General features: G+C 47.1%; 1 protein-coding gene across 2 annotated transcripts in view; it reads right to left on the reverse strand.

The window, feature by feature from the left end:
• LOC145859164 (FH1/FH2 domain-containing protein 1) overlaps window positions 1-26,838 on the reverse strand; it is a 232,819-nt gene that overhangs the window by 16,629 nt on the left and 189,352 nt on the right. For both annotated transcript variants that reach the window (XM_082958030.1, XM_082958033.1), the window contains exon 4: window positions 2,336-2,403. In XM_082958030.1, the coding sequence (XP_082814156.1) occupies window positions 2,336-2,403 (68 nt within the window). The remainder of the gene's footprint in view (window positions 1-2,335; window positions 2,404-26,838) is intronic.

Genomic DNA, 26,838 nt, shown 5'->3' on the forward strand with positions numbered 1-26,838 from the left:
AGTATTGGATTTGGCCCAAACATAACACTTTGTATTCAGGACAAAAAGTTCATTGCTTTGCCACATTTTGACCATTTTATTTGGTCTCTACCACAGATAGATAATATACCGGTCTCTACCACAGATAGATAATATACCGGTCTCTACCACAGATAGATAATATACCGGTCTCTACCACAGATAGATAATATACCGGTCTCTACCACAGATAGATAATATACCGGTCTCTACCACAGATAGATAATATACCGGTCTCTAGCATAGATAGATAATATACCGGTCTCTAGCATAGATAATATACCGGTCTCTAGCATAGATAATATACCGGTCTCTAGCATAGATAATATACCGGTCTCTACCATAGATAATATACCGGTCTCTACCATAGATAATATACCGGTCTCTAGCATAGATAATATACCGGTCTCTACCATAGATAATATACCGGTCTCTACCATAGATAATATACCGGTCTCTACCATAGATAATATACCGGTCTCTACCATAGATAATATACCGGTCTCTACCATAGATAATATACCGGTCTCTAGCATAGATAATATACCGGTCTCTACCATAGATAATATACCGGTCTCTACCATAGATAATATACCGGTCTCTACCATAGATAATATACCGGTCTCTACCATAGATAATATACCGGTCTCTACCATAGATAATATACCGGTCTCTACCATAGATAATATATTGGTCTCTACCATAGATAATATACTGCTCAAAAAAATAAAGGGAACACTTAAACAACACATCCTAGATCTGAATGAAATAAATAATCTTATTAAATACTTTTTTCTTTACATAGTTGAATGTGCTGACAACAAAATCACACAAAAATAATCAATGGAAATCCAATTTATCAACCCATGGAGGTCTGGATTTGGAGTCACACTCAAAATTAAAGTGGAAAACCACACTACAGGCCGATCCAACTTTGATGTAATGTCCTTAAAACAAGTCAAAATGAGGCTCAGTAGTGTGTGTGGCCTCCACGTGCCTGTATGACCTCCCTACAACACCTGGGCATGCTCCTGATGAGGTGGCGGATGGTCTCCTAAGGGATCTCCTTCCAGACCTGGACTAAAGCATCCGCCAACTCCTGGACAGTCTGTGGTGCAACGTGGCGTTGGTGGATGGAGCGAGACATGATGTCCCAGATGTGCTCAATTGGATTCAGGTCTGGGGAACGGGCGGGCCAGTCCATAGCATCAATGCCTTCTTCTTGAAGGAACTGCTGACACACTCCAGCCACATGAGGTCTAGCATTGTCTTGCATTAGGAGGAACCCAGGGCCAACCACACCAGCATATGGTCTCACAAGGGGTCTGAGGATCTCATCTCGGTACCTAATGGCAGTCAGGCTACCTCTGGCGAGCACATGGAGGGCTGTGCGGCCCCCCAAAGAAATGCCACCCCACACCATGACTGACCCACCGCCAAACCGGTCATGCTGGAGGATGTTGCAGGCAGCAGAACGTTCTCCACGGCGTCTCCAGACTCTGTCACGTCTGTCACGTGCTCAGTGTGAAGCTGCTTTCATCTGTGAAGAGCACAGGGCGCCAGTGGCGAATTTGCCAATCTTGGTGTTCTCTGGCAAATGCCAAACGTCCTGCACGGTGTTGGGCTGTAAACACAACCCCCACCTGTGGACGTCGGGCCCTCATACCACACTCATGGAGTCTGTTCCTGACCGTTTGAGCAGACACATGCACATTTGTGGCCTGCTGGAGGTCATTTTGCAGGGCTCTGGCAGTGCTTCTCCTGCTCCTCCTTGCACAAAGGCGGAGGTAGCGGTCCTGCTGCTGGGTTGTTGCCCTCCTACGGCCTCCTCCACGTCTCCTGATGTACTGGCCTGTCTCCTGGTAGCGCCTCCATGCTCTGGACACTACGCTGACAGACACAGCAAACCTTCTTGCCACAGCTCGCATTGATGTGCCATCCTGGATGAGCTGCACTACCTGAGCCACTTGTGTGGGTTGTAGACTCCGTCTCATTCTACCACTAGAGTGAAAGCACCGCCAGCATTCAAAAGTGACCAAAACATCAGCCAGGAAGCATAGGAACTGAGAAGTGGTCTGTGGTCCCCACCTGTAGAACCACTCCTGTAGAACCACTCCTATAATTTCCATCTGTTGTCTATTCCATTTGCACAACAGCATGTGAAATTTATTGTCAATCAGTGTTGCTTCCTAAGTTGACAGTTTGATTTCACAGAAGTGTGATTGACTTCGAGTTACATTGTGTTGTTTAAGTGTTCCCTTTATTTTTTTGAGCAGTGTATATTGGTCTCTACCATAGATAATATACCGGTCTTTACCTGGAAGAGCTGCTTGAGGGAGAACAGGGACCTCCGGAGCTCAGGTCCATGAGAGTTGTACAGCTTCTCTGAAAGAGATCAAAGTGATGTGGTTAACAATAACATCCACATGACCAGGGAAACATTAAACATGACCAGGGAAACATTAAACATGACCAGAAGCATCCACATGACCAGGGAAACACATCCACATGACCAGGGAATAGCATCCACATAACCAGGGAAACACATCCACATGACCAGGGAAACACATCCACATGACCAGGGAAACACATCCACATGACCAGGGAAAAACATCCACATGACCAGGGAAAGTTGTCAAATCGTAGTGAGAATAATCAGATAAAAAAAAGGCTCATGTTCCCTGGTTGAAGTAACACAAATCCATGAACCAGGGAACTCATGGGATTAAACCTTTATGGAAAATCAGCAGTTTGCATTTCTTTAAATGATACAAATAACCTACAGGATGCATTCTCCCCCCCTTAGAGCAGTAGGGTTGTATAGATAGGTCTACTGTAGTGTTTAGTAAAGGGGTTACCCCCCCCTTAGAGCAGTAGGGTTGTATAGATAGGTCTACTGTAGTGTTTAGTAAAGGGGTTACCTCCCCCCCCCCCCCCCTTAGAGCAGTAGGGTTGTATAGATAGGTCTACTGTAGTGTTTAGTAAAGGGGTTACCCCCCCTTAGAGCAGTAGGGTTGTATAGATAGGTCTACTGTAGTGTTTAGTAAAGGGGTTACCCCTCCTTAGAGCAGTAGGGTTGTATAGATAGGTCTACTGTAGTGTTTAGTAAAGGGGTTGCCCACACATTAGAGCAGTAGGGTTGTATAGATAGGTCCACCGTAGTGTTTAGTAAAGGGGTTACCCCCCCTTAGAGCATTAGGGTTGTATAGATAGGTCTACTGTAGTGTTTAGTAAAGGGGTTACCCCCCCTTAGAGCAGTAGGGTTGTATAGATAGGTCTACTGTAGTGTTTAGTAAAGGGGTTACCCCCCCCTTAGAGCAGTAGGGTTGTATAGATAGGTCTACTGTAGTGTTTAGTAAAGGGGTTACCCCCCCCCTTAGAGCAGTAGGGTTGTATAGATAGGTCTACTGTAGTGTTTAGTAAAGGGGTTACCCCCCCCCCCCCCCCTTAGAGCAGTAGGGTTGTATAGATAGGTCTACTGTAGTGTTTAGTAAAGGGGTCACCCCCCCCTTAGAGCAGTAGGGTTGTATAGATAGGTCTACTATAGTGTTTAGCAAAGGGGTTAACCCCCCCTTAGAGCAGTAGGGTTGTATAGATAGGTCTACTGTAGTGTTTAGTAAAGGGGTTACCCCCCCCCTTAGAGTAGTAGGGTTGTATAGATAGGTCTACTGTAGTGTTTAGTAAAGGGGTTACCCCCCCCCCCCCTTAGAGCAGTAGGGTTGTATAGATAGGTCTACTGTAGTGTTTAGTAAAGGGGTTAACACCCCCTAAGAGCAGTAGGGTTGTATAGATAGGTCTACTGTAGTGTTTAGTAAAGGGGTCACCCCCCCCTTAGAGCAGTAGGGTTGTATAGATAGGTCTACTGTAGTGTTTAGTAAAGGGGTTACCCCCCACTTAGAGCAGTAGGGTTGAATAGATAGGTCTACTGTAGTGTTTAGTAAAGGGGTTACCCCCCCCCCTTAGAGCAGTAGGGTTGTATAGATAGGTCTACTGTAGTGTTTAGTAAAGGGGTTACCCCCCCCCCCCCCCCCCTTAGAGCAGTAGGGTTGTATAGATAGGTCTACTGTAGTGTTTAGTAAAGGGGTTACCCCCCCCTTAGAGCAGTAGGGTTGTATAGTTAGGTCTACTGTAGTGTTTAGTAAAGGGGTTACCCCCCCTGAGAGCAGTAGGGTTGTATAGATAGGTCTACTGTAGTGTCTAGTAAAGGGGTTACCCCCCCTTAGAGCAGTAGGGTTGTATAGATAGGTCTACTGTAGTGTCTAGTAAAGGGGTTACCCCCCCTTAGAGCAGTAGGGTTGTATAGATAGGTCTACTGTAGTGTTTAGTAAAGGGGTTAACCCCCCCCCCCCCCCTTAGAGCAGTAGGGTTGTATAGTTAGGTCTACTGTAGTGTTTAGTAAAGGGGTTACCCCCCTTAGAGCAGTAGGGTTGTATAGATAGGTCTACTGTAGTGTTTAGTAAAGGGGTTACCCCCCCACCCTTAGAGCAGTAGGGTTGTATAGATAGGTCTACTGTAGTGTTTAGTAAAGGGGTTACCCCCCCCCCCCCCCTTAGAGCAGTAGGGTTGTATAGATAGGTCTACTGTAGTGTTTAGTAAAGGGGTTACCCCCCCCTTAGAGCAGTAGGGTTGAATAGATAGGTCTACTGTAGTGTTTAGTAAAGGGGTTACCCCCCCTTAGAGCAGTAGGGTTGTATAGATAGGTCTACTGTAGTGTTTAGTAAAGGGGTTACCCCCCCTTAGAGCAGTAGGGTTGTATAGATAGATCTACTGTAGTGTTTAGTAAAGGGGTTACCCCCCCCTTAGAGCAGTAGGGTTGTATAGATAGGTCTACTGTAGTGTTTAGTAAAGGGGTTACCCACCCCTTAGAGCAGTAGGGTTGTATAGATAGGTCTACTGTAGTGTTTAGTAAAGGGGTTACCCCCCCTTAGAGCAGTAGGGTTGTATAGATAGGTCTACTGTAGTGTTTAGTAAAGGGGTTACCCCCCCCTTAGAGCAGTAGGGTTGTATAGTTAGGTCTACTGTAGTGTTTAGTAAAGGGGTTACCCCCCCTTAGAGCAGTAGGGTTGTATAGATAGGTCTACTGTAGTGTCTAGTAAAGGTGTTACCCCCCTTTAGAGCAGTAGGGTTGTATAGATAGGTCTACTGTAGTGTTTAGTAAAGGGGTTACCCAACCCCCCCCCCCCTTAGAGCAGTAGGGTTGTATAGTTAGGTCTACTGTAGTGTTTAGTAAAGGGGTTACCCCCCCTTAGAGCAGTAGGGTTGTATAGATAGGTCTACTGTAGTGTTTAGTAAAGGGGTTACCCCCCCACCCTTAGAGCAGTAGGGTTGTATAGATAGGTCTACTGTACTGTTTAGTAAAGGGGTTACCCCCCCTCTTAGAGCAGTAGGGTTGTATAGATAGGTCTACTGTAGTGTTTAGTAAAGGGGTTACCCCCCCCCCTTAGAGCAGTAGGGTTGTATAGATAGGTCTACTGTAGTGTTTAGTAAAGGGGTTACCCCCCCTTAGAGCAGTAGGGTTGTATAGATAGGTCTACTGTAGTGTTTAGTAAAGGGGTTACCCCCCCACCCTTAGAGCAGTAGGGTTGTATAGATAGGTCTACTGTAGTGTTTAGTAAAGGGGTTACCCCCCCCCCGCTTAGAGCAGTAGGGTTGTATAGATGGGTCTACTGTAGTGTTTAGTAAAGGGGTTACCCCCCCTTAGAGCAGTAGGGTTGTATAGATAGGTCTACTGTAGTGTTTAGTAAAGGGGTTACCCCCCCCTTAGAGCAGTAGGGTTGTATAGATAGGTCTACTGTAGTGTTTAGTAAAGGGGTTACCCCCCCCTTAGAGCAGTAGGGTTGTATAGTTAGGTCTACTGTAGTGTTTAGTAAAGGGGTTACCCCCCCTTAGAGCAGTAGGGTTGTATAGATAGGTCTACTGTAGTGTCTAGTAAAGGGGTTACCCCCCCTTAGAGCAGTAGGGTTGTATAGATAGGTCTACTGTAGTGTTTAGTAAAGGGGTTACCCCCCCTTAGAGCAGTAGGGTTGTATAGATAGGTCTACTGTAGTGTTTAGTAAAGGGGTTACCCCCCCTTAGAGCAGTAGGGTTGTATAGATAGGTCTACTGTAGTGTTTAGTAAAGGGGTTACCCCCCCCTTAGAGCAGTAGGGTTGAATAGATAGGTCTACTGTAGTGTTTAGTAAAGGGGTTACCCCCCCTTAGAGCAGTAGGGTTGTATAGATAGGTCTACTGTAGTGTTTAGTAAAGGGGTTACCCCCCCTTAGAGCAGTAGGGTTGTATAGATAGATCTACTGTAGTGTTTAGTAAAGGGGTTACCCCCCCTTAGAGCAGTAGGGTTGTATAGATAGGTCTACTGTAGTGTTTAGTAAAGGGGTTACCCACCCCTTAGAGCAGTAGGGTTGTATAGATAGGTCTACTGTAGTGTTTAGTAAAGGGGTTACCCCCCCTTAGAGCAGTAGGGTTGTATAGATAGGTCTACTGTAGTGTTTAGTAAAGGGGTTACCCCCCCACCCTTAGAGCAGTAGGGTTGTATAGATAGGTCTACTGTACTGTTTAGTAAAGGGGTTACCCCCCCTCTTAGAGCAGTAGGGTTGTATAGATAGGTCTACTGTAGTGTTTAGTAAAGGGGTTACCCCCCCCCCTTAGAGCAGTAGGGTTGTATAGATAGGTCTACTGTAGTGTTTAGTAAAGGGGTTACCCCCCCTTAGAGCAGTAGGGTTGTATAGATAGGTCTACTGTAGTGTTTAGTAAAGGGGTTACCCCCCCACCCTTAGAGCAGTAGGGTTGTATAGATAGGTCTACTGTAGTGTTTAGTAAAGGGGTTACCCCCCCCCGCTTAGAGCAGTAGGGTTGTATAGATGGGTCTACTGTAGTGTTTAGTAAAGGGGTTACCCCCCCTTAGAGCAGTAGGGTTGTATAGATAGGTCTACTGTAGTGTTTAGTAAAGGGGTTACCCCCCCCCTTAGAGCAGTAGGGTTGTATAGATAGGTCTACTGTAGTGTTTAGTAAAGGGGTTACCCCCCCCTTAGAGCAGTAGGGTTGTATAGTTAGGTCTACTGTAGTGTTTAGTAAAGGGGTTACCCCCCCTTAGAGCAGTAGGGTTGTATAGATAGGTCTACTGTAGTGTCTAGTAAAGGGGTTACCCCCCCTTAGAGCAGTAGGGTTGTATAGATAGGTCTACTGTAGTGTTTAGTAAAGGGGTTACCCCCCCACCCTTAGAGCAGTAGGGTTGTATAGATAGGTCTACTGTAGTGTTTAGTAAAGGGGTTACCCCCCCCCCGCTTAGAGCAGTAGGGTTGTATAGATGGGTCTACTGTAGTGTTTAGTAAAGGGGTTACCCCCCCTTAGAGCAGTAGGGTTGTATAGATAGATCTACTGTAGTGTTTAGTAAAGGGGTTACCCCCCCCTTAGAGCAGTAGGGTTGTATAGATAGGTCTACTGTAGTGTTTAGTAAAGGGGTTACCCCCCCCTTAGAGCAGTAGGGTTGTATAGTTAGGTCTACTGTAGTGTTTAGTAAAGGGGTTACCCCCCCTTAGAGCAGTAGGGTTGTATAGATAGGTCTACTGTAGTGTTTAGTAAAGGGGTTACCCCCCCACCCTTAGAGCAGTAGGGTTGTATAGATAGGTCTACTGTAGTGTTTAGTAAAGGGGTTACCCCCACCCCCCCCCCCCCCCTTAGAGCAGTAGGGTTGTATAGTTAGGTCTACTGTAGTGTTTAGTAAAGGGGTTACCCCCCCTTAGAGCATTAGGGTTGTATAGATAGGTTTACTGTAGTGTTTAGTAAAGGGGTTACCCCCCCCACCCCCTTAGAGCAGTAGGGTTGTATAGATAGGACTACTGTAGTGTTTAGTAAAGGGGTTACCCCCCCTTAGAGCAGTAGGGTTGTATAGATAGGTCTACTGTAGTGTTTAGTAAAGGGGTTACCCCCCCACCCTTAGAGCAGTAGGGTTGTATAGATAGGTCTACTGTAGTGTTTAGTAAAGGGGTTACCCCCCCCCCCCGCTTAGAGCAGTAGGGTTGTATAGATGGGTCTACTGTAGTGTTTAGTAAAGGGCTTACCCCCCCTTAGAGCAGTAGGGTTGTATAGATAGGTCTACTGTAGTGTTTAGTAAAGGGGTTACCCCCCCCTTAGAGCAGTAGGGTTGTATAGATAGGTCTACTGTAGTGTTTAGTAAAGGGGTTACCCCCCCCCTTAGAGCAGTAGGGTTGTATAGTTAGGTCTACTGTAGTGTTTAGTAAAGGGGTTACCCCCCCTTAGAGCAGTAGGGTTGTATAGATAGGTCTACTGTAGTGTCTAGTAAAGGGGTTACCCCCCCTTAGAGCAGTAGGGTTGTATAGATAGGTCTACTGTAGTGTTTAGTAAAGGGGTTACCCCCCCCCCCCCCCCTTAGAGCAGTAGGGTTGTATAGTTAGGTCTACTGTAGTGTTTAGTAAAGGGGTTACCCCCCCTTAGAGCAGTAGGGTTGTATAGATAGGTCTACTGTAGTGTTTAGTAAAGGGGTTACCCCCCCACCCTTAGAGCAGTAGGGTTGTATAGATAGGTCTACTGTAGTGTTTAGTAAAGGGGTTACCCCCACCCCCCCCCCCCTTAGAGCAGTAGGGTTGTATAGTTAGGTCTACTGTAGTGTTTAGTAAAGGGGTTACCCCCCCTTAGAGCATTAGGGTTGTATAGATAGGTTTACTGTAGTGTTTAGTAAAGGGGTTACCCCCCCCACCCTTAGAGCAGTAGGGTTGTATAGATAGGTCTACTGTAGTGTTTAGTAAAGGGGTTACCCCCCCCCACCCTTAGAGCAGTAGGGTTGTATAGATAGGTCTACTGTACTGTTTAGTAAAGGGGTTACCCCCCCTCTTAGAGCAGTAGGGTTGTATAGATAGGTCTACTGTAGTGTTTAGTAAAGGGGTTACCCCCCCCCCCCCCCTTAGAGCAGTAGGGTTGTATAGATAGGTCTACTGTAGTGTTTAGTAAAGGGGTTACCCCCCCTTAGAGCAGTAGGGTTGTATAGATAGGTCTACTGTAGTGTTTAGTAAAGGGGTTACCCCCCCACCCTTAGAGCAGTAGGGTTGTATAGATAGGTCTACTGTAGTGTTTAGTAAAGGGGTTACCCCCCCCCCGCTTAGAGCAGTAGGGTTGTATAGATGGGTCTACTGTAGTGTTTAGTAAAGGGCTTACCCCCCCTTAGAGCAGTAGGGTTGTATAGATAGGTCTACTGTAGTGTTTAGTAAAGGGGTTACCCCCCCTTAGAGCAGTAGGGTTGTATAGATAGGTCTACTGTAGTGTTTAGTAAAGGGGTTACCCCCCCCCTTAGAGCAGTAGGGTTGTATAGTTAGGTCTACTGTAGTGTTTAGTAAAGGGGTTACCCCCCCTTAGAGCAGTAGGGTTGTATAGATAGGTCTACTGTAGTGTCTAGTAAAGGGGTTACCCCCCCTTAGAGCAGTAGGGTTGTATAGATAGGTCTACTGTAGTGTTTAGTAAAGGGGTTACCCCCCCCCCCCCCCTTAGAGCAGTAGGGTTGTATAGTTAGGTCTACTGTAGTGTTTAGTAAAGGGGTTACCCCCCCTTAGAGCAGTAGGGTTGTATAGATAGGTCTACTGTAGTGTTTAGTAAAGGGGTTACCCCCCCACCCTTAGAGCAGTAGGGTTGTATAGATAGGTCTACTGTAGTGTTTAGTAAAGGGGTTACCCCCACCCCCCCCCCCCTTAGAGCAGTAGGGTTGTATAGTTAGGTCTACTGTAGTGTTTAGTAAAGGGGTTACCCCCCCTTAGAGCATTAGGGTTGTATAGATAGGTTTACTGTAGTGTTTAGTAAAGGGGTTACCCCCCCCACCCTTAGAGCAGTAGGGTTGTATAGATAGGTCTACTGTAGTGTTTAGTAAAGGGGTTAACCCCCCCCCCCCCCTTAGAGCAGTAGGGTTGTATAGATAGGTCTACTGTAGTGTTTAGTAAAGGGGTTACCCCCCCCCCCCCCCCTTAGAGCAGTAAGGTTGTATAGATAGGTCTACTGTAGTGTTTAGTAAAGGGGTTACCCCCCCCCCCCCCCCCCCCCCTTAGAGCAGTAGGGTTGTATAGATAGGTCTACTGTAGTGTTTAGTAAAGGGGTCACCCCCCCCTTAGAGCAGTAGGGTTGTATAGATAGGTCTACTGTAGTGTTTAGTAAAGGGGTTACCCCCCACTTAGAGCAGTAGGGTTGAATAGATAGGTCTACTGTAGTGTTTAGTAAAGGGGTTACCTCCCCCCTTAGAGCAGTAGGGTTGTATAGATAGGTCTACTGTAGTGTTTAGTAAAGGGGTTACCCCCCCCCCCCCCCTTAGAGCAGTAGGGTTGTATAGATAGGTCTACTGTAGTGTTTAGTAAAGGGGTTACCCCCCCCCTTAGAGCAGTAGGGTTGTATAGTTAGGTCTACTGTAGTGTTTAGTAAAGGGGTTACCCCCCCTTAGAGCAGTAGGGTTGTATAGATAGGTCTACTGTAGTGTCTAGTAAAGGGGTTACCCCCCCTTAGAGCAGTAGGGTTGTATAGATAGGTCTACTGTAGTGTCTAGTAAAGGGGTTACCCCCCCTTAGAGCAGTAGGGTTGTATAGATAGGTCTACTGTAGTGTTTAGTAAAGGGGTTAACCCCCCCCCCCCCTTAGAGCAGTAGGGTTGTATAGTTAGGTCTACTGTAGTGTTTAGTAAAGGGGTTACCCCCCTTAGAGCAGTAGGGTTGTATAGATAGGTCTACTGTAGTGTTTAGTAAAGGGGTTACCCCCCCACCCTTAGAGCAGTAGGGTTGTATAGATAGGTCTACTGTAGTGTTTAGTAAAGGGGTTACCCCCCCCCCCCTTAGAGCAGTAGGGTTGTATAGATAGGTCTACTGTAGTGTTTAGTAAAGGGGTTACCCCCCCCTTAGAGCAGTAGGGTTGAATAGATAGGTCTACTGTAGTGTTTAGTAAAGGGGTTACCCCCCCTTAGAGCAGTAGGGTTGTATAGATAGGTCTACTGTAGTGTTTAGTAAAGGGGTTACCCACCCCTTAGAGCAGTAGGGTTGTATAGATGGGTCTACTGTAGTGTTTAGTAAAGGGGTTACCCCCCCTTAGAGCAGTAGGGTTGTATAGATAGGTCTACTGTAGTGTTTAGTAAAGGGGTTACCCCCCCTTAGAGCAGTAGGGTTGTATAGTTAGGTCTACTGTAGTGTTTAGTAAAGGGGTTACCCCCCTTAGAGCAGTAGGGTTGTATAGATAGGTCTACTGTAGTGTCTAGTAAAGGTGTTACCCCCCTTTAGAGCAGTAGGGTTGTATAGATAGGTCTACTGTAGTGTTTAGTAAAGGGGTTACCCAACCCCCCCCCCCTTAGAGCAGTAGGGTTGTATAGTTAGGTCTACTGTAGTGTTTAGTAAAGGGGTTACCCCCCTTAGAGCAGTAGGGTTGTATAGATAGGTCTACTGTAGTGTTTAGTAAAGGGGTTACCCCCCCACCCTTAGAGCAGTAGGGTTGTATAGATAGGTCTACTGTACTGTTTAGTAAAGGGGTTACCCCCCCTCTTAGAGCAGTAGGGTTGTATAGATAGGTCTACTGTAGTGTTTAGTAAAGGGGTTACCCCCCCCCCTTAGAGCAGTAGGGTTGTATAGATAGGTCTACTGTAGTGTTTAGTAAAGGGGTTACCCCCCCTTAGAGCAGTAGGGTTGTATAGATAGGTCTACTGTAGTGTTTAGTAAAGGGGTTACCCCCCCCCCCTTAGAGCAGTAGGGTTGTATAGATAGGTCTACTGTAGTGTTTAGTAAAGGGGTTACCCCCCCCCCTTAGAGCAGTAGGGTTGTATAGATAGGTCTACTGTAGTGTTTAGTAAAGGGGTTACCCCCCCCCTTAGAGCAGTAGGGTTGTATAGATAGGTCTACTGTAGTGTTTAGTAAAGGGGTTACCCCCCCTTAGAGCAGTAGGGTTGTATAGTTAGGTCTACTGTAGTGTTTAGTAAAGGGGTTACCCCCCCTTAGAGCAGTAGGGTTGTATAGATAGGTCTACTGTAGTGTCTAGTAAAGGGGTACCCCCCCTTAGAGCAGTAGGGTTGTATAGATAGGTCTACTGTAGTGTTTAGTAAAGGGGTTACCCCCCCCCCCCCCCCCCCTTAGAGCAGTAGGGTTGTATAGTTAGGTCTACTGTAGTGTTTAGTAAAGGGGTTACCCCCCCTTAGAGCAGTAGGGTTGTATAGATAGGTCTACTGTAGTGTTTAGTAAAGGGGTTACCCCCCCACCCTTAGAGCAGTAGGGTTGTATAGATAGGTCTACTGTAGTGTTTAGTAAAGGGGTTACCCCCACCCCCCCCCCCCCTTAGAGCAGTAGGGTTGTATAGTTAGGTCTACTGTAGTGTTTAGTAAAGGGGTTACCCCCCCTTAGAGCATTAGGGTTGTATAGATAGGTTTACTGTAGTGTTTAGTAAAGGGGTTACCCCCCCCACCCTTAGAGCAGTAGGGTTGTATAGATAGGTCTACTGTAGTGTTTAGTAAAGGGGTTACCCCCCCCCACCCTTAGAGCAGTAGGGTTGTATAGATAGGTCTACTGTACTGTTTAGTAAAGGGGTTACCCCCCCTCTTAGAGCAGTAGGGTTGTATAGATAGGTCTACTGTAGTGTTTAGTAAAGGGGTTACCCCCCCCCTTAGAGCAGTAGGGTTGTATAGATAGGTCTACTGTAGTGTTTAGTAAAGGGGTTACCCCCCCTTAGAGCAGTAGGGTTGTATAGATAGGTCTACTGTAGTGTTTAGTAAAGGGGTTACCCCCCCACCCTTAGAGCAGTAGGGTTGTATAGATAGGTCTACTGTAGTGTTTAGTAAAGGGGTTACCCCCCCCCCCGCTTAGAGCAGTAGGGTTGTATAGATGGGTCTACTGTAGTGTTTAGTAAAGGGGTTACCCCCCCTTAGAGCAGTAGGGTTGTATAGATAGGTCTACTGTAGTGTTTAGTAAAGGGGTTACCCCCCCCTTAGAGCAGTAGGGTTGTATAGATAGGTCTACTGTAGTGTTTAGTAAAGGGGTTACCCCCCCCTTAGAGCAGTAGGGTTGTATAGTTAGGTCTACTGTAGTGTCTAGTAAAGGGGTTACCCCCCCTTAGAGCAGTAGGGTTGTATAGATAGGTCTACTGTAGTGTTTAGTAAAGGGGTTACCCCCCCTTAGAGCAGTAGGGTTGTATAGATAGGTCTACTGTAGTGTTTAGTAAAGGGGTTACCCCCCCCCCCCCCCTTAGAGCAGTAGGGTTGTATAGATAGGTCTACTGTAGTGTTTAGTAAAGGGGTTACCCCCCCCCCCCCCCCCTTAGAGCAGTAGGGTTGTATAGATAGGTCTACTGTAGTGTTTAGTAAAGGGGTTACCCCCCCTTAGAGCAGTAGGGTTGTATAGTTAGGTCTACTGTAGTGTTTAGTAAAGGGGTTACCCCCCTTAGAGCAGTAGGGTTGTATAGATAGGTCTACTGTAGTGTCTAGTAAAGGGGTTACCCCCCCCCCCCCCCCCCCTTAGAGCAGTAGGGTTGTATAGATAGGTCTACTGTAGTGTTTAGTAAAGGGGTTACCCCCCCTTAGAGCAGTAGGGTTGTATAGATAGGTCTACTGTAGTGTTTAGTAAAGGGGTTACCCCCCCCCCCCTTAGAGCAGTAGGGTTGTATAGATAGGTCTACTGTAGTGTTTAGTAAAGGGGTTACCCCCCCCCCCCCCCCCTTAGAGCAGTAGGGTTGTATAGTTAGGTCTACTGTAGTGTTTAGTAAAGGGGTTACCCCCCCTTAGAGCAGTAGGGTTGTATAGATAGGTCTACTGTAGTGTTTAGTAAAGGGGTTACCCCCCCCCCCCCCTTAGAGCAGTAGGGTTGTATAGATAGGTCTACTGTAGTGTTTAGTAAAGGGGTTACCCCCCCCCCCCCCCCCTTAGAGCAGTAGGGTTGTATAGATAGGTCTACTGTAGTGTTTAGTAAAGGGGTTACCCCCCCTTAGAGCAGTAGGGTTGTATAGTTAGGTCTACTGTAGTGTTTAGTAAAGGGGTTACCCCCCCTTAGAGCAGTAGGGTTGTATAGATAGGTCTACTGTAGTGTCTAGTAAAGGGGTTACCCCCCCCCCCCCCCCCCCCTTAGAGCAGTAGGGTTGTATAGATAGGTCTACTGTAGTGTTTAGTAAAGGGGTTACCCCCCCTTAGAGCAGTAGGGTTGTATAGATAGGTCTACTGTAGTGTTTAGTAAAGGGGTTACCCCCCCCCCCTTAGAGCAGTAGGGTTGTATAGATAGGTCTACTGTAGTGTTTAGTAAAGGGGTTACCCCCCCTTAGAGCAGTAGGGTTGTGTAGATAGGTCTACTGTAGTGTTTAGTAAAGGAGTTACCCCCCCCCCCCCTCTTAGAGCAGTAGGGTTGTATAGTTAGGTCTACTGTAGTGTTTAGTAAAGGGGTTACCCCCCCTTAGAGCATTAGGGTTGTATAGATAGGTTTACTGTAGTGTTTAGTAAAGGGGTTACCCCCCCACCCTTAGAGCAGTAGGGTTGTATAGATAGGTCTACTGTAGTGTTTAGTAAAGGGGTTACCCCCCCCCTTAGAGCAGTAGGGTTGTATAGATAGGTCTACTGTAGTGTTTAGTAAAGGGGTTACCCCCCCCCCCCCTTAGAGCAGTAGGGTTGTATAGATAGGTCTACTGTAGTGTTTAGTAAAGGGGTTACCCCCCACTTAGAGCAGTAGGGTTGAATAGATAGGTCTACTGTAGTGTTTAGTAAAGGGGTTACCCCCCCTTAGAGCATTAGGGTTGTATAGATAGGTTTACTGTAGTGTTTAGTAAAGGGGTTACCCCCCCACCCTTAGAGCAGTAGGGTTGTATAGATAGGTCTACTGTAGTGTTTAGTAAAGGGGTTACCCCCCCCCCTTAGAGCAGTAGGGTTGTATAGATAGGTCTACTGTAGTGTTTAGTAAAGGGGTTACCCCCCCCCCCCCTTAGAGCAGTAGGGTTGTATAGATAGGTCTACTGTAGTGTCTAGTAAAGGGGTTACCCCCCCTTAGAGCAGTAGGGTTGTATAGATAGGTCTACTGTAGTGTTTAGTAAAGGGGTTACCCCCCCTTAGAGCAGTAGGGTTGTATAGATAGGTCTACTGTAGTGTTTAGTAAAGGGGTTACCCCCCCCCCCTTAGAGCAGTAGGGTTGTATAGATAGGTCTACTGTAGTGTTTAGTAAAGGGGTTACCCCCCCCCCCCTTAGAGCAGTAGGGTTGTATAGATAGGTCTACTGTAGTGTTTAGTAAAGGGGTTACCCCCCCTTAGAGCAGTAGGGTTGTATAGTTAGGTCTACTGTAGTGTTTAGTAAAGGGGTTACCCCCCTTAGAGCAGTAGGGTTGTATAGATAGGTCTACTGTAGTGTCTAGTAAAGGGGTTACCCCCCCCCCCCCCCCCTTAGAGCAGTAGGGTTGTATAGATAGGTCTACTGTAGTGTTTAGTAAAGGGGTTACCCCCCCTTAGAGCAGTAGGGTTGTGTAGATAGGTCTACTGTAGTGTTTAGTAAAGGGGTTACCCCCCCTTAGAGCAGTAGGGTTGTGTAGATAGGTCTACTGTAGTGTTTAGTAAAGGAGTTACCCCCCCCCCCCCCTCTTAGAGCAGTAGGGTTGTATAGTTAGGTCTACTGTAGTGTTTAGTAAAGGGGTTACCCCCCCTTAGAGCATTAGGGTTGTATAGATAGGTTTACTGTAGTGTTTAGTAAAGGGGTTACCCCCCCACCCTTAGAGCAGTAGGGTTGTATAGATAGGTCTACTGTAGTGTTTAGTAAAGGGGTTACCCCCCCCCTTAGAGCAGTAGGGTTGTATAGATAGGTCTACTGTAGTGTTTAGTAAAGGGGTTACCCCCCCCCCCCCTTAGAGCAGTAGGGTTGTATAGATAGGTCTACTGTAGTGTTTAGTAAAGGGGTTACCCCCCACTTAGAGCAGTAGGGTTGAATAGATAGGTCTACTGTAGTGTTTAGTAAAGGGGTTACCCCCCCTTAGAGCATTAGGGTTGTATAGATAGGTTTACTGTAGTGTTTAGTAAAGGGGTTACCCCCCCACCCTTAGAGCAGTAGGGTTGTATAGATAGGTCTACTGTAGTGTTTAGTAAAGGGGTTACCCCCCCCCCTTAGAGCAGTAGGGTTGTATAGATAGGTCTACTGTAGTGTTTAGTAAAGGGGTTACCCCCCCCCCCCCCTTAGAGCAGTAGGGTTGTATAGATAGGTCTACTGTAGTGTCTAGTAAAGGGGTTACCCCCCCTTAGAGCAGTAGGGTTGTATAGATAGGTCTACTGTAGTGTTTAGTAAAGGGGTTACCCCCCCTTAGAGCAGTAGGGTTGTATAGATAGGTCTACTGTAGTGTTTAGTAAAGGGGTTACCCCCCCCCCCCCCCTTAGAGCAGTAGGGTTGTATAGATAGGTCTACTGTAGTGTTTAGTAAAGGGGTTACCCCCCCCCCCCCCTTAGAGCAGTAGGGTTGTATAGATAGGTCTACTGTAGTGTTTAGTAAAGGGGTTACCCCCCCTTAGAGCAGTAGGGTTGTATAGTTAGGTCTACTGTAGTGTTTAGTAAAGGGGTTACCCCCCTTAGAGCAGTAGGGTTGTATAGATAGGTCTACTGTAGTGTCTAGTAAAGGGGTTACCCCCCCCCCCCCCCCTTAGAGCAGTAGGGTTGTATAGATAGGTCTACTGTAGTGTTTAGTAAAGGGGTTACCCCCCCTTAGAGCAGTAGGGTTGTGTAGATAGGTCTACTGTAGTGTTTAGTAAAGGAGTTACCCCCCCCCCCCCCCCTTAGAGCAGTAGGGTTGTATAGTTAGGTCTACTGTAGTGTTTAGTAAAGGGGTTACCCCCCCTTAGAGCATTAGGGTTGTATAGATAGGTTTACTGTAGTGTTTAGTAAAGGGGTTACCCCCCCACCCTTAGAGCAGTAGGGTTGTATAGATAGGTCTACTGTAGTGTTTAGTAAAGGGGTTACCCCCCCCTTAGAGCAGTAGGGTTGTATAGATAGGTCTACTGTAGTGTTTAGTAAAGGGGTTACCCCCCCCCCCCTTAGAGCAGTAGGGTTGTATAGATAGGTCTACTGTAGTGTTTAGTAAAGGGGTTACCCCCCACTTAGAGCAGTAGGGTTGAATAGATAGGTCTACTGTAGTGTTTAGTAAAGGGGTTACCCCCCCTTAGAGCATTAGGGTTGTATAGATAGGTTTACTGTAGTGTTTAGTAAAGGGGTTACCCCCCCACCCTTAGAGCAGTAGGGTTGTATAGATAGGTCTACTGTAGTGTTTAGTAAAGGGGTTACCCCCCCCCCTTAGAGCAGTAGGGTTGTATAGATAGGTCTACTGTAGTGTTTAGTAAAGGGGTTACCCCCCCCCCCTTAGAGCAGTAGGGTTGTATAGATAGGTCTACTGTAGTGTTTAGTAAAGGGGTTACCCCCCACTTAGAGCAGTAGGGTTGAATAGATAGGTCTACTGTAGTGTTTAGTAAAGGGGTTACCCCCCCCCTTAGAGCAGTAGGGTTGTATAGTTAGGTCTACTGTAGTGTTTAGTAAAGGGGTTACCCCCCTTAGAGCAGTAGGGTTGTATAGATAGGTCTACTGTAGTGTCTAGTAAAGGGGTTACCCCCCCTTAGAGCAGTAGGTTGTATAGATAGGTCTACTGTAGTGTTTAGTAAAGGGGTTACCCCCCCCCCCCTTAGAGCAGTAGGGTTGTATAGTTAGGTCTACTGTAGTGTTTAGTAAAGGGGTTACCCCCCCTTGGAGCAGTAGGGTTGTATAGATATGTCTACTGTAGTGTTTAGTAAAGGGGTTACCCCCCCACCCTTAGAGCAGTAGGGTTGTATAGATAGGTCTACTGTAGTGTTTAGTAAAGGGGTTACCCCCCCCCCCCCCTTAGAGCAGTAGGGTTGTATAGATAGATCTACTGTAGTGTTTAGTAAAGGGGTTACCCCCCCCCCCCCCCCCTTAGAGCAGTAGGGTTGAATAGATAGGTCTACTGTAGTGTTTAGTAAAGGGGTTACCCCCCCCTTAGAGCAGTAGGGTTGTATAGTTAGGTCTACTGTAGTGTTTAGTAAAGGGGTTACCCCCCCTTAGAGCAGTAGGGTTGTATAGGTAGGTCTACTGTAGTGTCTAGTAAAGGGGTTACCCCCCCTTAGAGCAGTAGGTTGTATAGATAGGTCTACTGTAGTGTTTAGTAAAGGGGTTACCCCCCCCCCCCCTTAGAGCAGTAGGGTTGTATAGTTAGGTCTACTGTAGTGTTTAGTAAAGGGGTTACCCCCCCTTGGAGCAGTAGGGTTGTATAGATAGGTCTACTGTAGTGTTTAGTAAAGGGGTTACCCCCCCACCCTTAGAGCAGTAGGGTTGTATAGATAGGTCTACTGTAGTATTTAGTAAAGGGGTTACCCCCCCCCCCCCTTAGAGCAGTAGGGTTGTATAGATAGATCTACTGTAGTGTTTAGTAAAGGGGTTACCCCCCCCCCCCCTTAGAGCAGTAGGGTTGAATAGATAGGTCTACTGTAGTGTTTAGTAAAGGGGTTACCCCCCCCTTAGAGCAGTAGGGTTGTATAGTTAGGTCTACTGTAGTGTTTAGTAAAGGGGTTACCCCCCCTTAGAGCAGTAGGGTTGTATAGATAGGTCTACTGTAGTGTTTAGTAAAGGGGTTACCCCCCCCCCCCCTTAGAGCAGTAGGGTTGTATAGATAGGTCTACTGTAGTGTTTAGTAAAGGGGTTACCCCCCCCCCCCCTTAGAGCAGTAGGGTTGTATAGATAGGTCTACTGTAGTGTTTAGTAAAGGGGTTACCCCCCCCCTTAGAGCAGTAGGGTTGTATAGATAGGTCTACTGTAGTGTTTAGTAAAGGGGTTACCCCCCCTTAGAGCAGTAGGGTTGTATAGATAGGTCTACTGTAGTGTTTAGTAAAGGGGTTACCCCCCCTTAGAGCAGTAGGGTTGTATAGATAGGTCTACTGTAGTGTTTAGTAAAGGGGTTACCCCCCCCCCCCCCCCCCTTAGCGCAGTAGGGTTGTATAGATAGGTCTACTGTAGTGTTTAGTAAAGGGGTTACCCCCCCCCCCCCTTAGAGCAGTAGGGTTGTATAGATAGGTCTACTGTAGTGTTTAGTAAAGGGGTTACCCCCCCCTTAGAGCAGTAGGGTTGTATAGTTAGGTCTACTGTAGTGTTTAGTAAAGGGGTTACCCCCCCTTAGAGCAGTAGGGTTGTATAGATAGGTCTACTGTAGTGTCTAGTAAAGGGGTTACCCCCCCCCCCCCCCTTAGAGCAGTAGGGTTGTATAGATAGGTCTACTGTAGTGTTTAGTAAAGGGGTTACCCCCCCTTAGAGCAGTAGGGTTGTATAGATAGGTCTACTGTAGTGTTTAGTAAAGGGGTTACCCCCCCCCCCCCCCCTTAGAGCAGTAGGGTTGTATAGATAGGTCTACTATAGTGTTTAGTAAAGGGGTTACCCCCCCTTAGAGCAGTAGGGTTGTATAGATAGGTCTACTGTAGTGTTTAGTAAAGGGGTTACCCCCCCCCCCCCCCTTATAGCAGTAGGGTTGTATAGTTAGGTCTACTGTAGTGTTTAGTAAAGGGGTTACCCCCCCTTAGAGCATTAGGGTTGTATAGATAGGTTTACTGTAGTGTTTAGTAAAGGGGTTACCCCCCCACCCTTAGAGCAGTAGGGTTGTATAGATAGGTCTACTGTAGTGTTTAGTAAAGGGGTTACCCCCCCCCTTAGAGCAGTAGGGTTGTATAGATAGGTCTACTGTAGTGTTTAGTAAAGGGGTTACCCCCCCCCCCCCTTAGAGCAGTAGGGTTGTATAGATAGGTCTACTGTAGTGTTTAGTAAAGGGGTTACCCCCCAATTAGAGCAGTAGGGTTGAATAGATAGGTCTACTGTAGTGTTTAGTAAAGGGGTTACCCCCCCTTAGAGCATTAGGGTTGTATAGATAGGTTTACTGTAGTGTTTAGTAAAGGGGTTACCCCCCCACCCTTAGAGCAGTAGGGTTGTATAGATAGGTCTACTGTAGTGTTTAGTAAAGGGGTTACCCCCCCCCTTAGAGCAGTAGGGTTGTATAGATAGGTCTAATGTAGTGTTTAGTAAAGGGGTTACCCCCCCCCCCCCTTAGAGCAGTAGGGTTGTATAGATAGGTCTACTGTAGTGTTTAGTAAAGGGGTTACCCCCCACTTAGAGCAGTAGGGTTGAATAGATAGGTCTACTGTAGTGTTTAGTAAAGGGGTTACCCCCCCCTTAGAGCAGTAGGGTTGTATAGTTAGGTCTACTGTAGTGTTTAGTAAAGGGGTTACCCCCCCCTTAGAGCAGTAGGGTTGTATAGATAGGTCTACTGTAGTGTCTAGTAAAGGGGTTACCCCCCCTTAGAGCAGTAGGGTTGTATAGATTGGTCTACTGTAGTGTTTAGTAAAGGGGTTACCCCCCCCCCCCTTAGAGCAGTAGGGTTGTATAGTTAGGTCTACTGTAGTGTTTAGTAAAGGGGTTACCCCCCCTTGGAGCAGTAGGGTTGTATAGATAGGTCTACTGTAGTGTTTAGTAAAGGGGTTACCCCCCCACCCTTAGAGCAGTAGGGTTGTATAGATAGGTCTACTGTAGTGTTTAGTAAAGGGGTTACCCCCCTCTTAGGGCAGTAGGGTTGTATAGATAGGTCTACTGTAGTGTTTAGTAAAGGGGTTACCCCCCCCCCCCCTTAGAGCAGTAGGGTTGTATAGATAGATCTACTGTAGTGTTTAGTAAAGGGGTTACCCCCCCCCCCCCTTAGAGCAGTAGGGTTGAATAGATAGGTCTACTGTAGTGTTTAGTAAAGGGGTTACCCCCCCCTTAGAGCAGTAGGGTTGTATAGATAGGTCTACTGTAGTGTTTAGTAAAGGGGTTACCCCCCCCCCCCTTAGAGCAGTAGGGTTGTATAGATATGTCTACTGTAGTGTTTAGTAAAGGGGTTACCCCCCCCCCCCCCCCCCTTAGAGCAGTAGGGTTGTATAGATAGGTCTACTGTAGTGTTTAGTAAAGGGGTTACCCCCCCCCTTAGAGCAGTAGGGTTGAATAGATAGGTCTACTGTAGTGTTTAGTAAAGGGGTTACCCCCCCCCTTAGAGCAGTAGGGTTGTATAGATATGTCTACTGTAGTGTTTAGTAAAGGGGTTACCCCCCCCCCCCCTTAGAGCAGTAGGGTTGTATAGATAGGTCTACTGTAGTGTTTAGTAAAGGGGTTACCCCCCCCCTTAGAGCAGTAGGGTTGAATAGATAGGTCTACTGTAGTGTTTAGTAAAGGGGTTACCCCCCCCCTTAGAGCAGTAGGGTTGAATAGATAGGTCTACTGTAGTGTTTAGTAAAGGGGTTACCCCCCCCCCCCCCTTAGAGCAGTAGGGTTGTATAGATAGGTCTACTGTAGTGTTTAGTAAAGGGGTTACCCCCCCCCCCCCTTAGAGCAGTAGGGTTGTATAGATAGGTCTACTGTAGTGTTTAGTAAAGGGGTTACCCCCCACTTAGAGCAGTAGGGTTGAATAGATAGGTCTACTGTAGTGTTTAGTAAAGGGGTTACCCCCCCCCCCTTAGAGCAGTAGGGTTGTATAGATATGTCTACTGTAGTGTTTAGTAAAGGGGTTACCCCCCTCTTAGGGCAGTAGGGTTGTATAGATAGGTCTACTGTAGTGTTTAGTAAAGGGGTTACCCCCCCCCCCCCCTTAGAGCAGTAGGGTTGTATAGATAGATCTACTGTAGTGTTTAGTAAAGGGGTTACCCCCCCCCCCCTTAGAGCAGTAGGGTTGAATAGATAGGTCTACTGTAGTGTTTAGTAAAGGGGTTACCCCCCCCTTAGAGCAGTAGGGTTGTATAGATAGGTCTACTGTAGTGTTTAGTAAAGGGGTTACCCCCCCCCCCTTAGAGCAGTAGGGTTGTATAGATATGTCTACTGTAGTGTTTAGTAAAGGGGTTACCCCCCCCCCCCCCCCCCCTTAGAGCAGTAGGGTTGTATAGATAGGTCTACTGTAGTGTTTAGTAAAGGGGTTACCCCCCCCCTTAGAGCAGTAGGGTTGAATAGATAGGTCTACTGTAGTGTTTAGTAAAGGGGTTACCCCCCCCCTTAGAGCAGTAGGGTTGTATAGATATGTCTACTGTAGTGTTTAGTAAAGGGGTTACCCCCCCCCCCCTTAGAGCAGTAGGGTTGTATAGATAGGTCTACTGTAGTGTTTAGTAAAGGGGTTACCCCCCCCCTTAGAGCAGTAGGGTTGAATAGATAGGTCTACTGTAGTGTTTAGTAAAGGGGTTACCCCCCCCCTTAGAGCAGTAGGGTTGAATAGATAGGTCTACTGTAGTGTTTAGTAAAGGGGTTACCCCCCCCCCCCCCTTAGAGCAGTAGGGTTGTATAGATAGGTCTACTGTAGTGTTTAGTAAAGGGGTTACCCCCCCCCCCCCCTTAGAGCAGTAGGGTTGTATAGATAGGTCTACTGTAGTGTTTAGTAAAGGGGTTACCCCCCACTTAGAGCAGTAGGGTTGAATAGATAGGTCTACTGTAGTGTTTAGTAAAGGGGTTACCCCCCCCCCCCCCTTAGAGCAGTAGGGTTGTATAGATATGTCTACTGTAGTGTTTAGTAAAGGGGTTACCCCCCCCCCCCCCCCTTAGAGCAGTAGGGTTGTATAGATAGGTCTACTGTAGTGTTTAGTAAAGGGGTTACCCCCCCCCTTAGAGCAGTAGGGTTGAATAGATAGGTCTACTGTAGTGTTTAGTAAAGGGGTTACCCCCCCCCCCCTTAGAGCAGTAGGGTTGTATAGATATGTCTACTGTAGTGTTTAGTAAAGGGGTTACCCCCCCCCCCCCCCTTAGAGCAGTAGGGTTGTATAGATAGGTCTACTGTAGTGTTTAGTAAAGGGGTTACCCCCCCCCTTAGAGCAGTAGGGTTGAATAGATAGGTCTACTGTAGTGTTTAGTAAAGGGGTTACCCCCCCCCTTAGAGCAGTAGGGTTGAATAGATAGGTCTACTGTAGTGTTTAGTAAAGGGGTTACCCCCCCCCCCCCTTAGAGCAGTAGGGTTGTATAGATAGGTCTACTGTAGTGTTTAGTAAAGGGGTTACCCCCCCCCCCCTTAGAGCAGTAGGGTTGTATAGATAGGTCTACTGTAGTGTTTAGTAAAGGGGTTACCCCCCCCTTAGAGCAGTACGGTTGTATAGTTAGGTCTACTGTAGTGTTTAGTAAAGGGGTTACCCCCCCTTAGAGCAGTAGGGTTGTATAGATAGGTCTACTGTAGTGTCTAGTAAAGGGGTTACCCCCCCTTAGAGCAGTAGGGTTGTATTGTTAGGTCTACTGTAGTGTTTAGTAAAGGGGTTACCCCCCCTTGGAGCAGTAGGGTTGTATAGATAGGTCTACTGTAGTGTTTAGTAAAGGGGTTACCCCCCCACCCTTAGAGAAGTAGGGTTGTATAGATAGGTCTACTGTAGTGTTTAGTAAAGGGGTTACCCCCCCTCTTAGGGCAGTAGGGTTGTATAGATAGGTCTACTGTAGTGTTTAGTAAAGGGGTTACCCCCCCCCCCTTAGAGCAGTAGGGTTGTATAGATAGATCTACTGTAGTGTTTAGTAAAGGGGTTACCCCCCCCCCCCTTAGAGCAGTAGGGTTGAATAGATAGGTCTACTGTAGTGTTTAGTAAAGGGGTTACCCCCCCCTTAGAGCAGTAGGGTTGTATAGATAGGTCTACTGTAGTGTTTAGTAAAGGGGTTACCCCCCCCCCCTTAGAGCAGTAGGGTTGTATAGATATGTCTACTGTAGTGTTTAGTAAAGGGGTTACCCCCCCCCCCCCTTAGAGCAGTAGGGTTGTATAGATAGGTCTACTGTAGTGTTTAGTAAAGGGGTTACCCCCCCCCCTTAGAGCAGTAGGGTTGAATAGATAGGTCTACTGTAGTGTTTAGTAAAGGGGTTACCCCCCCCCCCCCCCTTAGAGCAGTAGGGTTGTATAGATAGGTCTACTGTAGTGTTTAGTAAAGGGGTTACCCCCCCCCCCCTTAGAGCAGTAGGGTTGAATAGATAGGTCTACTGTAGTGTTTAGTAAAGGGGTTACCCCCCCCCCCCTTAGAGCAGTAGGGTTGTATAGATATGTCTACTGTAGTGTTTAGTAAAGGGGTTACCCCCCCCCCCCCCCCCTTAGAGCAGTAGGGTTGTATAGATAGGTCTACTGTAGTGTTTAGTAAAGGGGTTACCCCCCCCCCTTAGAGCAGTAGGGTTGAATAGATAGGTCTACTGTAGTGTTTAGTAAAGGGGTTACCCCCCCCCCCCTTAGAGCAGTAGGGTTGTATAGATATGTCTACTGTAGTGTTTAGTAAAGGGGTTACCCCCCCCCCCCCCTTAGAGCAGTAGGGTTGTATAGATAGGTCTACTGTAGTGTTTAGTAAAGGGGTTACCCCCCCCCTTAGAGCAGTAGGGTTGAATAGATAGGTCTACTGTAGTGTTTAGTAAAGGGGTTACCCCCCCCCTTAGAGCAGTAGGGTTGAATAGATAGGTCTACTGTAGTGTTTAGTAAAGGGGTTACCCCCCCCCCCTTAGAGCAGTAGGGTTGTATAGATAGGTCTACTGTAGTGTTTAGTAAAGGGGTTACCCCCCCCCCCCTTAGAGCAGTAGGGTTGTATAGATAGGTCTACTGTAGTGTTTAGTAAAGGGGTTACCCCCCACTTAGAGCAGTAGGGTTGAATAGATAGGTCTACTGTAGTGTTTAGTAAAGGGGTTACCCCCCCCTTAGAGCAGTACGGTTGTATAGTTAGGTCTACTGTAGTGTTTAGTAAAGGGGTTACCCCCCCTTAGAGCAGTAGGGTTGTATAGATAGGTCTACTGTAGTGTCTAGTAAAGGGGTTACCCCCCCTTAGAGCAGTAGGGTTGTATAGTTAGGTCTACTGTAGTGTTTAGTAAAGGGGTTACCCCCCCTTGGAGCAGTAGGGTTGTATAGATAGGTCTACTGTAGTGTTTAGTAAAGGGGTTACCCCCCCACCCTTAGAGAAGTAGGGTTGTATAGATAGGTCTACTGTAGTGTTTAGTAAAGGGGTTACCCCCCCTCTTAGGGCAGTAGGGTTGTATAGATAGGTCTACTGTAGTGTTTAGTAAAGGGGTTACCCCCCCCCCCCTTAGAGCAGTAGGGTTGAATAGATAGGTCTACTGTAGTGTTTAGTAAAGGGGTTACCCCCCCCTTAGAGCAGTAGGGTTGTATAGATAGGTCTACTGTAGTGTTTAGTAAAGGGGTTACCCCCCCCCCTTAGAGCAGTAGGGTTGAATAGATAGGTCTACTGTAGTGTTTAGTAAAGGGGTTACCCCCCCCCCCCCCCTTAGAGCAGTAGGGTTGTATAGATAGGTCTACTGTAGTGTTTAGTAAAGGGGTTACCCCCCCCCCCCTTAGAGCAGTAGGGTTGTATAGATAGGTCTACTGTAGTGTTTAGTAAAGGGGTTACCCCCCCCCCCTTAGAGCAGTAGGGTTGTATAGATCGGTCTACTGTAGTGTTTAGTAAAGGGGTTACCCCCCCCCCTTAGAGCAGTAGGGTTGTATAGTTAGGTCTACTGTAGTGTTTAGTAAAGGGGTTACCCCCCCTTAGAGCATTAGGGTTGTATAGATAGGTTTACTGTAGTGTTTAGTAAAGGGGTTACCCCCCCACCCTTAGAGCAGTAGGGTTGTATAGATAGGTCTACTGTAGTGTTTAGTAAAGGGGTTACCCCCCCTTAGAGCAGTAGGGTTGTATAGATAGGTCTACTGTAGTGTTTAGTAAAGGGGTTACCCACCCCTTAGAGCAGTAGGGTTGTATAGATAGGTCTACTGTAGTGTTTAGTAAAGGGGTTACCACCCCTTAGAGCAGTAGGGTTGAATAGATAGGTCTACTGTAGTGTTTAGTAAAGGGGTTACCCCCCCCTTAGAGCAGTAGGGTTGTATAGTTAGGTCTACTGTAGTGTTTAGTAAAGGGGTTACCCCCCCTTAGAGCATTAGGGTTGTATAGATAGGTCTACTGTAGTGTCTAGTAAAGGGGTTACCCCCCCTTAGAGCAGTAGGGTTGTATAGATAGGTCTACTGTAGTGTTTAGTAAAGGGGTTACCCCCCCCCCCCCCTTAGAGCAGTAGGGTTGTATAGTTAGGTCTACTGTAGTGTTTAGTAAAGGGGTTACCCCCCCTTGGAGCAGTAGGGTTGTATAGATAGGTCTACTGTAGTGTTTAGTAAAGGGGTTACCCCCCCACCCTTAGAGCAGTAGGGTTGTATAGATAGGTCTACTGTAGTGTTTAGTAAAGGGGTTACCCCCCCTCTTAGAGCAGTAGGGTTGTATAGATAGGTCTACTGTAGTGTTTAGTAAAGGGGTTACCCCCCCTTAGAGCAGTAGGGTTGTATAGATAGGTCTACTGTAGTGTTTAGTAAAGGGGTTACCCCCCCTTAGAGCAGTAGGGTTGTATAGATAGGTCTACTGTAGTGTTTGGTAAAGGGGTTACCCCCCCCTTAGAGCAGTAGGGTTGTATAGTTAGGTCTACTGTAGTGTTTAGTAAAGGGGTTACCCCCCTTAGAGCAGTAGGGTTGTATAGATAGGTCTACTGTAGTGTTTAGTAAAGGGGTTACCCCCCCTCTTAGAGCAGTAGGGTTGTATAGATAGGTCTACTGTAGTGTTTAGTAAAGGGGTTACCCCCCCCCCCCTTAGAGCAGTAGGGTTGTATAGATAGGTCTACTGTAGTGTTTAGTAAAGGGGTTACCCCCCCCCCCCCCTTAGAGCAGTAGGGTTGAATAGATAGGTCTACTGTAGTGTTTAGTAAAGGGGTTACCCCCCCCCCCCCCCCTTAGAGCAGTAGGGTTGTATAGATGGGTCTACTGTAGTGTTTAGTAAAGGGGTAACCCCCCCCCCTTAGAGCAGTAGGGTTGTATAGATAGGTCTACTGTAG

The sequence above is a fragment of the Salmo salar genome, chromosome 11 (assembly GCF_965601325.2).
Source record: "Salmo salar chromosome 11, fSalSal1, whole genome shotgun sequence".
NCBI classification, from domain to species: Eukaryota; Metazoa; Chordata; class Actinopteri; order Salmoniformes; family Salmonidae; genus Salmo; species Salmo salar.